The 15,421-nt window shown below is 34.7% G+C and overlaps 1 protein-coding gene across 2 annotated transcripts in view; it reads left to right on the forward strand.

Annotated features, from left to right (window-relative positions):
* The window catches only part of MMP16 (matrix metallopeptidase 16), a 163,647-nt gene that overhangs the window by 119,128 nt on the left and 29,098 nt on the right, over positions 1 to 15,421 (forward strand). For both annotated transcript variants that reach the window (XM_072330185.1, XM_072330184.1), the window contains 2 exons: positions 1,159 to 1,320; positions 4,612 to 4,829. In XM_072330185.1, coding sequence (XP_072186286.1) covers positions 1,159 to 1,320; positions 4,612 to 4,829 — 380 coding nt within the window. The remainder of the gene's footprint in view (positions 1 to 1,158; positions 1,321 to 4,611; positions 4,830 to 15,421) is intronic.

The raw sequence follows: 15,421 nt of genomic DNA on the forward strand, positions 1-15,421 counted from the left end.
CAGGAAACAACCTTTTATTGGTAGGACCCCTTTCACTTATGTCCAGCCTTCTAAAAATTCAGCATAAGATTGTTATCTAGAAAAATTCTTATGTCAGTCAGAGAAGAACACACTTCTGAGGAATGATTCCTCCTATTCCTAGTTGATGAAAATGAGCAATACCCTGGATATGAACTACCTCCAAGTAACCACAGTCTTTCTCCTGATGCAAAATACTTTTTCCAAAGTCTCACACATTGTGTGTTACACGTTGTCTACAGGCAGAACCTCTACAAAAGGCTCATATACTGATATGCTGAAAAAATAATGAATAAAAATGGGCAATATGAATATCATAGATGTCTAACTCTGAAACTTTTATAGAAACAATTGCACTGACTTTAATTTGTGTTTTTTTTGTTTTTTTTTTTTGTTTTTTTCCAGAGTTTATGGTAAACCTTGTAACATTTCTGATTTTTTCAATAGCCTGTAATAAAAATTAAACGTGGAATTTTGGAAGGGAAAAACTAAAGTGTGAGATGAGTCTATGAGTCTGACATTTGGTTGTTTATATCTATATAATTCAAAATTTTCTAATATTTAAGAATCTGGAAATATAAGGGGACTACACAATGAAACAAATATGAGCATTCCATTTTGAGAAGTACAGCAAAACGCCCATATTTTGCATATTGGGATTTCAGTTATGGTGACTCAGAAGTGGACAACATGTACAAATAATCAGCAGGATCCTGACAGCATGCATCTGAATGACTAAGTTCCATGTAGTGTTTGTCCAACATAGGTAGTTCTCAGTCCATAAAGTTTATATGCACTTTTGGAACTATATCTTGATACAGGTATTTTCAGTTAGGGTAAATACATCATAAATCTATGTCTAAAGTTGTACACAAGACAAGATGCCAGCTATGGCATTCGACTGCTGTCATAACAATATGCATCAGTTAAATAAATAAGCACACTTATGGTATCTATAAGAGTAACAACAATACAAATTAACAATTTTTAAAAATTACCTTCTTGATTTGTTGTTTGTTGTATCAGTGAGTAAAATCAAATTCAGTGAAAATGTCTTTCAAGTGAAGAGTGCTCCACTTGTGTTGTTTCTTTTACTATGCTCACAGTTTCAAAGACTGTTTCTCTTTCTTCTCTCCGTAGGAAATGATCTGTTTCTAGTTGCTGTGCATGAACTGGGACATGCTCTGGGCTTGGAGCACTCTAATGATCCTACAGCAATTATGGCTCCATTTTATCAGTATATGGAAACTGACAACTTCAAACTACCTAATGATGATTTACAGGGCATCCAGAAGATATATGGTATGTCATGTTTTAATTAGGAAACTTGAACATTGTTGCTTAAGAATGTGTTTGAGAACCTCCTGTTCACACTATCTCTAAAAAAAGAAATATAAAAATGTTGGGGCAAACTCTGCCACTTGCTATCCCAAATTCTGTGATGGCCAAATATTATGGTAAAGCTCTTTTACTTAGTTTCTAATTATTCACAATTTGCATTCAAGTTTGCACTCAATTGGAATGGTAATCTTAAATGTTCTAAATACCATAAGGAAAATATTTGCAAAAGGATCCTGATCTTTTAAAATATTAAGACTTGTAAGATGGAACCATAGCGCACTTATTCCTGTAGTACTCAAAACTAAGATAGTAATATGATTTGACTACTTCTTAGTTATCAAATGATTGAATCACAGAATCACAGAATTATCAAGGTTGGAAAAGACCTAGAAGATCATCCAGTCCAACCATCACCAATACTTCCCAGCTAAATCATATCCCTTAACACAACGTCCAAACGTTTCTTGAACACCCCCAGGGTCGGTGACTCCACCACCTCCCTGGTCAGTGCATTCCAGTGCCTGACTACCCTTTCCAAGAAGTAATATTTCCTAATGTCCAGCCTGAATCTCCCCTGGCGCAATTTGAAACCATTGCCTCTAGTTCTATCACTGTCTACATGAGAGAAAAGGCTGACACCTAGCTCACTACAGCCTCCCTTCAGGAAGCTATAGAGAGCAATAAGGTCTCCCCTGAGCCTCCTCTTCCCCAGGCTGAACAATCCCAGCTCCCTCAGCCGCACCTCATAAGGCCTGTGCTCCAGATTGGTTATAATATTAAACAGTTCCCTGAATAGATCAATTTTGAGGTCCCAGAAAACCGTTCCCTGTAGTTAGTATAGAAATGAATTCTGTTTGAAGTAACAGAAAATTGTAAACAAAATCAAACCAAAACAATAACCTTATTCTGCCTATGAGCTGAATCTAAAATTAATTCCTGTATTATTGTTTCATGTATTTCCAAAGCCATAACTTTGTTCCTGATTTTAAAGACTGATTCTATAGATATTTATTGAAGAGTTTTTTGTTGTTTGATTTGTTCGTTTTCCTACAATGAAAAAACTGTTCTGTCTCTATACTGAAATATCTGTGTAGTCTATTTATGCCATGTATGTAGAATGTATAATTTTACTCACCTTGTTTAATATTCTCCAATTTATATTTTATCACATTTAGTTATTTGCAGTTTAGAAACTAAATTGAATATTATTAAGGCCATTCCTTGCTCATCTTTACTGTGACAATGGACACCTATGTTGGCAGAGAACAACAGTACTGCTAATTAGAACTTTCCTACCACTACTTTATGTTTTATATTAACAAGCTTTTAAATACCACATTAGCAAGCATGATATATATTTTCATGAAGCTTAAACAGTAGTCTGAAAATGATTGGCTTACCATGTTTGTTTGTTTTTTGTTTTTGTTTTTGTTTTTGTTTTTTCCTGTGTGATTAGCAAAAAGGAAGGTTGTTTCTCATGACCTCAGTTAATAGTCTAGACTTAAAGGCTAGACAACAATACTTTGACAAAAACTAACCACTAAGTTCAAACAGCTGTGGGCTATACATTAGGAGAAGTGTTACCCCTGGGAAGTAATATCTGACATCCCTTGCAAATAGCGTATGAAAGCTTTGGTTTGGGGTTACAATCTTTCCAACGTGTGCTACTGCACACTGATTTCTTTGCTCCCTTTAAAATGAAAAGATGATATGTCACAATAAAAATGTCATGCCTATTAAAATAATTACTCTGATCTGCAGTTTTCCTCCAAACACCATTATTAACTGTAAATTATAAATGCCACAAACTTTAAAACTGTGAATGAAGTAAATGCCATATTAAATAGGATAACAGTCATAAGGGGAGTTTACCATTTCCTTGTATAATCAATATTTTTCTCAAAAAACTATGCTTTCAAAACACTATGCTTACTGTGGATAAATATCAGAAATTCAAAGGACATTTATGCAGTTTTAGTGTTCTCTTACTCTTTAAATGTCTTTCTGAGCCAATTCATGCAAATTATGCTTATATTTTGAAATCAAATTGATTTTGAATTTAAATGATTTGAAGACGGAGCTAAATAGAATGAGCCAAATTAGCACGTTCATCTTGTTTCCAGAAATATCACTGATCCAATGGAGACTTTATACATATAACAAATGAGTAACTGTAGTAATACATGGTGAAAGGGAAAGATATATTGAATTGAAATTAAAGAATTATGCCATTAAGATTATTAAAAACATCTGCCTAGGAAGGCCATTTGACTTTTGAATAGAGAAATTATGAGTGGGACAGTTATTTTATCTGCCATCAATCCCTGTATATTATGAACATAAATGCATTTGCAAAAAGAAAAATGCTTTATATTATACAGCTTGGATTTCATTTCAGTTATTCCTTTTCATTTTATCCTTAGAAATCCTTTTAATTACTAGGTATCTAGCTTTGTTAAAATCACTGACAAACACAAATTTAAAATTAGATATAAAAAATTAATTAAACTTTGAAGAAAACTTGTGAATTAGGGTATTTGTTTATGCGGATGCCTATGATTTGAATTCCAGTTCCAAGAGAACATTTAGACACAGCAAGGAACATTGTGGAAAGCCTGGGATATATCCTGAAATAGATACTAATATGCCTACAAATTGGGTTAGCGGTAATTATATAGGCATACGTGAATTGATAGGTAGAAAAAAAAGATGGCTTGAAAACATTGATTGATGATGTTTTGACTGGTAAAGGGTTTTCTTGGTTCATTATTTTATGAAATTGACAATCATAGAATCATAGAATTAAACAGGTTGAAAAAGACCTTGAAGATCATCAAGTCCAACCACAGTCTAACCATAGTACCCTAACTCTAACAACCCTCCGCTTAATCATATCCCTGGGCACCACAACGATTCTGTCTTAAAAATTCTTATTCAGCTGGTACATGCAATTAAGTACTTCTTATCTGAAATGATAGTGGAATGTGCATCCTTTGCAGATTTTTGGAAGAATGATACTGAATAGTGAAAAATAATTATTTTCTTCATTAATGCCTTAGTTCTGTAGCATGCCTTCACTATACCCTTTAAGAGCAAGGGAGTGGTAGGTCCCTTTTTTTATTCCCCTTCCACTACATTGGAGGTTTTACACTGCTTAGTTTTTTTGTTCCTTTCTTTGTTGTTTTTTTTTCTATTTCTTCTTGGAATGTCACTGATAGGCAAATAAATTACATCTTGGTGCCATTTTTAAAGGTCCACCTGACAGGATCCAGCCTCCAACAAGACCTCTGCCAACAGTGCCACCTCATCGTTCGATCCCTCCAGCAGACCCACGGAAAAATGACAGACAACCTAAGCCTCCCCGGCCACCCACTGGTGACAAACCTTCCTACCCTGGGGCCAAACCTAACATCTGTGATGGGAACTTCAACACTTTAGCTATTCTTCGCCGGGAAATGTTTGTTTTCAAGGTAGGAGGCTGTGAATTTTTCAGTGTTACATCAAGTGTCTACATTTCTGCATTTATTTATTTATTTATTTTTTAAAGCACTCTCATTCACCATGACTCCACTTTCCCAGCCCTCTCACAGTTAGAAAGTTTGGGAAAGAAATTAAAAAGTAAATATACACATGGCTTAAACATCTAGCAGACGGCTGCTGTAATGTTCTAAATTGGGAAAAGACCCACGTCAGCAGAAACTGTAATGCCTCAAAATGTAAAGGCAAATAAATTCTGTATGTTATGAAGAGATAAAAAAGCATAACTCAGCTCAGAAGTAGGAGGTGGTAAGAATGACTCTGTTGGGAAAACAGTCACATCCAGACATACAGTAGATACAGTATGTATTTAATTCTGATTTGTTTTTATTTTGCCTGGAGATAACATTTCAGCTCTACAATTAGGCCAGTCATTTAAACAGGAAGTACCTAAGTAAAGTCTTTGTCACAAAAATACAAAAATTTACTCCAGTTGTGTCACAGTCTGTTTACATTCATATTCTAGCTCTAAGCTGATAAATGTAGCATTTGCAACAAACTGAACTGAACAAACTAAACTGAAAACAATCTTTGGATAGAAGGTCTTTGCTAGGGCTCATGAACATCAAAGCTGTCTTAGGATAATGATCTACAATACTGTATCCAGAAAGCATTCAGTGTTGAAGAATAATTACAGAATTCTTATTATTCAGTATCTTAAAATACCTTGTTGACAAGTATTGCTGTGCTGGAAATGTGCAACAGTATAGTCTCTTATTTTAAACTATTTGTGTGCCAAATATGCTTAAGGTACCGGAAGAGTAGGGCCATTGTTTTGTAAATCTGTGACATTATTCAACATGAATGGATTGCAATTTTTTCTTCTACAAGTACATACGAATTTGTCATCAAACAGTCCAATGTTTTTTGTTGACCTTTCTGATGGGATCCATTTCCCCCATAAAATGTTTTCTTTTTATGTGCATTATTACTCCAGATTAATCTCTTTAGCAGTACTATCTGGGCTTTTACTGTCTTTAGCATACCTCAAAAACATATTTAATGACAGCCTCACATGAATTTACTCAAACTTTTTGAGCTACCTTCACAACAGGAATTTCTTTTTTCCTCCCACAAAAATCTAAGGATTATTCCTTCCCTGGGAATGTCAGACCTTTTCATTTGGATAGATGTTGTGTCTTCAAACTCTAGGAGGTCCTGAACTATCAGTCTTCTATGACTAAAACTCAAAGGTTAAGAAAGAGTCTAATTTTCTGACTTGACGTTAAACAGGATATTAAACAACCTACTTCAATCTCACACCACCCACCTCAAGAGGAATAGAAAATACTGTCATTTATTTTAGACATAAATCAATAAATAGTGAAATGCTATTCCACTAACACAAAATTTCCTGTCTAACCAAGTCTGTATTCCTGGAAAAATAATACTGACTATCATTACTGAACACACTCTTTTATTCTGATTGAAAAGACTGTAATTACTTCAAAAAGTATTTGCTGCTTATTGCCCTAACATTGTATGTTTACTCTATCACTGATATGCTTACTAGTGTGCTAACTGCCACTGTATTCCAACAGCTAAAACTCCATTCATGATCCACACCCAAATGAGGAAACAAATATTATTAGAAAGAAACCAGAATCAGAGTGTGTACAAATTTTATGTTTAGAGACTGACTCCAAAATTAGGTTACTGTTTTTTTAAAACCAAGGTGTTGGGAAGAGAAAAAAAAGATACAGTTTCTCCAGATTAATTATTTTAGGGTCCTGCAGTTCTCTTAAAATAATTTCAGAGTATCTGGTAGTGTGGCAAGGCATAACATGGGTTAACATACTAAGTAGTAGGATCTATTTAAGTATAAAAATCCTGACTTTGTAGTCTGATTGTCTTTGAATACTTGCATTAGTAGGCTTTACCTTTCTTGCTCAGGAAATAATTTTCTAAGGAAGATTTTGATCTACTAAAGCAGTTATCTTTGTGGATTTCTTTTTCATGTGATTTGGAGTTGGTTTTGGTGTTCCGATGTTTTGATTTATCTGTTAGGGTTTTTTTGTTTGTTTTTGTTGTAGTTGCTGTTGTTCTCTTGTTTGTTTATTTGGTTGGTTTTGTTTGTTTGTTTGTTTTGCATGGGGAGGAGCATGGAATGAGCAGGTAAGGGAAGAAACTGGATAAGTAAGATCGTTCTCATTTTTCTACCTTTCTTTGCAGATGTCAGGGAGAGGGAGAGCAGGTTACGAGTTATAGCTCAGCATATCAGGCTGTAGCAGAACAACAGGAATTCATTTTCAAAAGGTATAAACTGAAATAAGGAATGAATTCAGGGAAAGCATCCAGTAATGGAGAAAGTGAAGCTGGGAGTTTGGTGATCTAACACAACAGAAAAGATTGACCTCCTTGGCCTTGCCCCTTAGTGCTAGTATAAAGAAAGTATGGGAAGACAGGAGAGATGGGCTGAGAGCCAGGTACAGGAGAGGTTGAGAAGAAGCAGGGATTGTTGTCAGTACTGTACCAGGTGGAAACAATTAAAGAAGAGTTATAACCTCCAGTGGAAGACTTACTGCACGATAGTTCCTAAATGAGTTAAAATTCATAAAGTTGGAGGCTAATCAGATTACATCCTTTGCTTTCTTCCTCTTTATCCACAGGTTTGCAATGACTGTGTAGTTGCCAATTTTACTGCCTTTTGAATGGTATGTGTGCTCCGTACAAATTTCAAAATGAAAATAGTGAATATCTTTATCTCATGGGCCAGTCTCAAGATCAGGTGCTCAATTTGTTTAAATAAGCCTTAAAATTGCTTGGGAGCTTAGACACAGAGTTGAAGAATGCAAGCCCTCTGAATAATTAAATTCTAATTTGTACATAAAACTGAAGCACAGAAGATAGAGATACACTGCGGATTTCTAGAAGACTGCTTATCTTGCCTGTTGAGCTGTTAGGTATATTTAAGTGTATTGAAATATTAGAGACAATTCTGTATTCAGTCAAATCCATTAACTTTATGGGTTTAAGAATATCTGATATTCTCAGATGGATATAAGCAGAGTAAAACTGAGTAAGAATAAGAATAAAATTAAAGGGGAAACGAAATTTATAGTCACCCTTATTGTTTTATTTTTTTGCCATTGCTTTGACAAAGAGGCAGTCCAAGTAGCACTTGATAAAATTTGTATGGTTTTAGAGAAATGAAATAAATAGAATTGTTCTTCATGTAACATTACTGATAAATACAAAAGAAAAAGCAATCAATTTGTCAAACGTTCCCCAAAGATCAGCAAAAAGCATTAGAATTTTGTGTGTCAACTATCTTGGTAGAAATGATTGAATCTTAAGGAAAAAATATTTTTTCATCTAATATATATGGAGCACAGACATATTTTTTGTTCCAAAATGACTTATTTTCCTGAATTCTTTAAATTATAAGACCTAAAATTCTCTGTGCTATTAGTTTAAGTCTGTGTATTTTAAGTATTGTTTTTAGCTGACTTAAGTGATACTCTAAAATGTATGAAGTTTGTATGTAGTTCTTTCAATTATTGTTATTATTTAAATTGTGCTTGAACTGGTGAAAGCTATCATCAGGAGAAGAATTTCTATGCCAAAATTCACTACTGCCAAGTTTTTATTGAGATTTCATCTAGCTTCTGTAATTATGCTGAATGCAATTAGTATTAGCTGACACTCTCATTTCCAGTGTTTCCTCCTCCAGCAGTTTTCTCCCCCTTTTTAATTACAACTCTCCTGGGTTGTAGAAAATGGCTGACAAATGGAGAAAAACAAATAGGGGAAGTTGTCCAAAGTGGCACTTTGCACTTCCGACTGCCTGCATGCCTTTCTTTAATGGAAAAACCTACTTAGCCATTGTACATATGTACATAAAATACTACGTATATAGTACATACATACTACAATATGTAGTATCTGACAATCCTGTCCTCTGCTTGAAATATCATGAAAGTACCACTAGAGTTACTGCTTTATGAAAGAAGTGCCATTTTTTAAGGACACCAGAAAATATTCATTAGTGCAGATGTTTGCAACATATATGTCCAATTTCTACCTGTGTTCCTTAAGGATAACCTTATCTTAAGGTGTTTGTTAAAATGTTAAGGGTAGGAGAAGGAAGCCTGTCCATCAGAGGAAGAACATTAACAGCTCAGAGAAATGTTTTATCAAATGTTAGTGTTACAGATGGTAGAGTAACTGTTGGAAGGCCTCAACAGGCTGTTTTACTATTTTTCATTAATTTTTCCACAACTTTAAGAAAACTGTTTTCCATTTCTCCATTTGCTAAGAACCCCTGTAAAACATTTCTGAAGTGCCAAACAAGCAAAGTCAATTAGGCCGTCATTACCTCTTGACATTAGTTTAGGCAACAGTTTCTTTCATATATAATGGTATAGATGCCATTCAATAACCCTTTCAGAATTTGTATTTACATAGAGTATGCTGTTAAACACAAAAAGAAAAACAACAACTAGCCCTGTTTCTTGTTATCTGGTAAAAAACAAGAAGATTTTTTAAAGCATTTTAGCATTGACTACTTAATCATAACTGGTGATCTAATAAAATAAAAAAATAAAAAATCTAAAAGACAGAGGAAATGTAGAGACAAAGAAGCAGACACGATACGAGACCTGACTCCACAGTATTTAAAAGGATATTTTTTCAAAGCTGTCCTAGACTGTTTGTGTAGCTGTTTTTCATCACGTGATGCTGTGGATGTCTGGTCTGTCAGCTGCAGCCTGGGAAAGTTTAGCAGAGGAAGCTATGGAAGTCAAGACTTCAAAATCTGAGAGGGGAAAATACTTGACATCTCAGCTGTAAAATATTAGGAGTGGGAAGTCAGAAGAAAGTTAAGACTGCAAAGAGTAGACTCCTTTCTCCATGATTTTCAAATTATTATGTTAGAAAGAACCATTTGATGGGGGGAGGACAGCTTTTTTTCAGATAAGTCAGAATCCATTTTGAAAAGAAGGGAGAAAAGCAGTGAATATTCAGTAGGGACTTCAGTGACTTACAGTAGATAAAGCTCATTGGAAATGTATACGATGGATGCTCTACAGCACAGTGCAAATTGTAGAATATCAAGAAGGACAAAAGCATGAAAATAACAAAATACCAAAAAGTCATAATTTATGTATTTTGATATATGGCTGATGATAAAATATAATGATTATATGATGATAAAATATTTTCCAAATGTTATTTAAACCTTTCATTGTCCTCTTCTTTCATATAAACTCCCATCAAGTACTAGATGGCCTCAACGAGGTGTCTCTAATGCCTTCTTCAAGCTAAACAAGCCTGACTCCCTTAACCTTTTTTCATGGGAAAGGTGCTCCAGCCCTTTGATAATCTTCACAGCCTAGAAGAGTTCCATTAAACCCTCACTCCTCCCTGTTGCCTTTAGAAAGAATTATCTTGGTCACAATTCCTCTAAAAGATGGGAACCCAGTTATAATGACAGTTACCCAGAACTTACTAACCTATATACATATTATTACACATATAAATATAATCTTTACAAAGATTTAAAGAATTACAACCATATATTATTAGGGATTTATTTACAGGAGTATCAGTGTAATGTATTTACATGTTATTCAAACTCATAAACAACTTGAACTGATTAATAATCAGTTACAGTAACAATCTGTACTGTCTGGCTAATAATACTCATATTATTCATGTACTGGCCTATTGCAAAGTATAGCCCTAGAAGGATGCATGACTCAGTATCTTCAGCAGGGCTTTAGATTTGTCAGACGGAAGAGTATTATTTTTTTCCAAGAAGGCTTTGTTTTCATTGGCAAATGATATGGTGTAAAAGGATTTGATCAGCATCAAAGCAGATGGTAGTGAGCTCCTCTCATGCCTGTCATATGTGCTTTGCTTTTAATTAGATACAGTCTGTCCTCTCAGGCCAAACAATTCCATTACAAATGCAGTTCAGATTTTTCTGAAGGGCAGCCACCCCTTAGACATTGGTGTCTTTGACTGTGGGCCCCTTGATGGTGTACCACACAATGCTTTCATTCAATGCAAGTAATGTTAGAGTGTTGTTAACATGTCAGTGCCCACACCATCTTGCCCTAAATAAACCCTCCTGTGCAACACACATATTATTATTTCACTTGAAGCTATTTTTTGAGTGATACAATGGTACCTGCTGTTTGGCCATCTCCTCACCACATGTTTGGATGATGTACATCACAATACAGCCCAGGGCAAAGGGGTAGATTTAACAGATGTCCTGAAACATCAGCTTGAACTTACAGACTAACATCCTTCTGAATTTTATTTTCCCTGAGATAAATACAAGACAGAATACCTTGTTTAAACTCAAGTTATATTCAATTTAAACGTAGAAAAAATCCTTCCTGTTGTAAACCCTTACAAAGAATCTGCGGAGCCTCTGGAGCTGCTCAAAACCTGACTGGACAGAGCCCTGGACAATCAGTTTTATCTGACTTTTTTGAGCAAGGGAGGCATTTGGGTCTCCAGAAGTGCTGTCAGTGTCACCCTTCTGTGATTTTATGTAGCAACTGAAATGTGAATATTATAAAGGAATAGAATTCCAAAATGTCTTTTCATCACTTACTTTCCCCTCTCTCCTCCAAAAGAGGGACTGAGCATTTTTTGATACTCTCCCAAAACCCATGTAGATCCCTTCCAGTCTCAGTCATTCTGTGATGCTGTGAATCCACTGAAAATTTGTTTTTTTCAACAGTCTATGTTCCAGTAGCATTTGATCCATCGTTTCTTTTTGGCTACAGCCCTTACAGGGAGTAAGTAGTGAGATTTGGTCAAGAGTCTGATTTTTGAATGATATCTTTGAGTGAGGAGAAGGGGACAGGGACAGCTGGATATGTGGCTGCTGTTCATGAGGGGCTAATGTAGGAAGGGGAAAATCTACCTTCTCTAGCTATGCAGGACATATCCTCTCCTTTCTCCTTTCTCTGTATCAACATTCAGGAGAAATCACCATCCTTCTCAGGGGTCATGCTCTGGTCTAGAACACTTTATTAAAGGACTGTTTCCTTCTATTATCATTATGAACAATTATTATCCACACTTCCTTCACAGTATTTGCACATTACAGTGAGAGAATTCTGGGACACAATCAATTTTTTACTTATTGTTTTACTACAATGGAAATCACTTAACAAAAGGTATTAATGGAATGGTAGAGTACAAAATGTATTCAATTTTTAAACTTGCATATTTGCAAAGATTCAGTGTGTTAGTGTACTGATGAAGGAAAAAAAAAATTCTGACAAGAGAACTGCAAAACAAAAAAACATTATTGCCAAAAAATATTTGCAAAATCTCTCAGCAAGGAGAAATCTAAAATTACATGGAGGCATATCTTCAATTTTGTACCACCAGCAAGTGTTGGAATATTAACAATACACTTTAATTGGAGTTACATCCTAATGGAACCAAAGGGAATAATTTCAAAAACAATTCAAGCACAAAGATTAATTACAATTTCGTTGTGTACAAAAATGGTAGTCTTTCAACTAATTTAGGTAAAGATTCTGGTAAACCATTGTAATCACTTGCAACATAAACTTTTCCAAGAAAGATATTGACCAAATATTGGAAATATATGCTTAATTTTAATTTACTGCTGAGGCTTTATATTTTATATATGTTTTAGTTATTCATTTACTTTTCTATTTATTGCCCATTCAAGGGGTTAAAGATCAACAACACAGAAATTTAGTACAGATTAAAAGAAAATCATCTTATTTATTCTTAGTTGTTTCTTGTGCAATGTACTGCAGGGCTAAGAAATTGAAGTCTTAAATTGAGCAACATCCACATATTTTTTCAGCAATCCAATGAAGCACTACTCACAATTTGAAAATCTACTAAAACATAAGAAAAATATAGTAGATTAAATTCTGTATTTTCTTTCTTTTTGTAAGTCATCAGTGAAGTGTGGTCTTCTTTGCCCATGGAGTAAATTCTTGGCCCAATTAAAAGTAATGAGAAAAAATTCCATTGATCATTATAGAATCAGGATTTCACCACTTAAATACCTTTTGCATCTCAGGGAGATCATCAGCAATGAGTAAACCGGAATTAGGAAAAATAACACAAGAAATAATATTAAGCATATGAAATCAAGAACTGCTTTGCTATGTAATATCAGTCTTGATCATACTGCTTGTCTCAATCTCAGTCTATAAATTGAAATAGGGCAGGAACAATTTCAGGTAATGATTTAAAACACATCTGTCCAGTGTGAGTATCTTCACTGAGGAAAACAGACTGTATTATTAGATCAAATAATGTACTTGACAAAAGAGGTCAGTGCTTTTCCCTTCTCCCTAGTAGTGTCTTTTCTCAGTCTCACCATGATAGAGCCTTCACAGACATTTAGTGCTTTAAGTTGTAAGCTACGAGCTTATCTGTAATCATATTTAATTTAAATTATCACATATTCACTGTTAGAAAGTCCTTTGATTCTTTTATGATCTAATTCCACCATCTGAGTGATAACACAAAGACTGTCAAATATCCATCAATTTTATACCTGTTTTGTCTCAGTGGATGTTGTTGTTGGATAATCTTTCCTGGATGTGAAACTCTCCATGGTCTGTTTTCCCCTTTGGTCATTTCTGTCAATATCAGTGCTGGATCATTTCAAGAATAGATGTGTTCACCCACAGACTACAGTCTTTTTTCTAATCCTGCCACTTCCATGGACAAGAAGATATGCTTAGGCTTGCAGCATGGCACTCAAAGCCAACTCTGGTTATATTTTTTGTTATTCTTTTCAGCAAAGTTTCACAGAACACAAGCATTAAGCTGAGATCAAACAGCATATATTAGTGTCTTAGCTGCTCAGTGGCTTGAATCCAAAATAACTCCTCTTAGCAGTTCCTTACACAATCTCCTCCCCTATTTTCATAAGTTATCAGCTTATCAGAGCTTATTGATTCATTCACTACCTAAGCAATATGAAAGACTGACTTATAAGAAGCCTGTATTAAATCCACATATAATTTTAAAGGCTGAATTTGGTTATGCCCTGGTCTGTATGTCTTACTCTTTTCTAGTGATTTGTGTGGACCTCTCTATCTCAGTTCACAGAATTGTAGAATCATAGAATTCTCTTCCTTGGGTTGGAATAGACTGTCAAAGATCATCTGGTTCCAACTTCCCTTCCATGGGCAGGGAAATCTTTTGCTATATCTTACAGTGGTTACCCAAAGCCTCATGCAGTTCTCCATAGATGGAGCATCCAAAACTCCTCTGGGCAGCCTGTTCCATTGCCTTAACTTCACACTGAATACTGAATACTCCTTATAGTATAATTACACTCCATGATAACAAAAGTTCCTCCTGATCTTTTCTGCAGACTCCCTTTAAGTAGCAGAAGGTTAGTACAAGGTCTCCCCAAAGCCTTCCCTTCTCCAGGCTGAACACAGCTTCTCCAGCCTTTCTTCATAGGAGAGATGCTCAAGCCCTCTTATCATCTTTGTGGCCCTCTCTACATCCTTATGCTGCAGGCCCCCAGAGCTGAATGAAGTACTCCAGATGGGTTCTCATGAAAGCAGAGTAGAAAGGGAGAATCATATTCCTTGACCTGCAGCTACTTTTGATGTCGCTTCTTACCTTTGAAAGCTATTTCATTATTTACAAACAACTTCTTGTTATTTCAGTCCAAGTATTTAGCTATCTAGTTTGTTTCAATATATCTCAGAGTCCTTGTCTCCTCGACTGTTTAATTACAATAACTACCCTTTGATGTTGGGGTTTTTTTTTTGCTTTTAAACATTTCATTAGAGGATTACCTTGGTCAATGTGAATAATACAGGAACAAAGAAATATGCTTAGAAAGAACTTATTTGCATTTAGAAAGATTGAAGTGTAAAATAAAATGCATTCTTACTTTGTTTACAAGTGTCTTGTATCAAAATGCATTCCAGAGTACAAAGATTACTGCATGAAAACAGTGGATATTCTATTAAAATATCTATAAGAATATTCGAAATACTAATTTCCGTGTTAATATGCTATGAAGAATAAGTTTGTGACAGGTGGCTTTGATTAACCTTGGATACAGTTTTGTGCTCCCTTGTCTTCATGAGCAGTTGAAAAAAATGTGAAACAGTAAAAATAAAAATAAATAGGAGTGAATAATAAAAATTTATTGTAGAAGAGGCCTAGTAACGTACTGTATCTGGAAATTATGACATTATTTTTTCACTGTTCCTTACAAATATGGAGCTAAAAATTTCCAATTGATAAGAAATAGATAAAATATGATTTTAAAAAAGAAATAAAAGTTATATTTAAAAATGTAAGTACAGAAAAAGAAATATTTCTTATTTTCTTCTTTTGGCCAAGATAAACAACAAAAATAAATTGAAAAGAAATGTGGAAAAACAACCTTAAATTTTCTACAGGAGCTTACTGGTAGTGTGCTTCTCTGGAAGATATTTGTTTTGTAAGATCTATGTTATTGCTGTTAAGATAGTATAACATACTGCTAAGGAATATTGTGCAGCTGGGGACAGAATCCTGAAAATATTTTAATGCT

The sequence above is a fragment of the Excalfactoria chinensis genome, chromosome 2, assembly GCF_039878825.1.
Source record: "Excalfactoria chinensis isolate bCotChi1 chromosome 2, bCotChi1.hap2, whole genome shotgun sequence".
Classification (NCBI taxonomy): Eukaryota; Metazoa; Chordata; class Aves; order Galliformes; family Phasianidae; genus Excalfactoria; species Excalfactoria chinensis.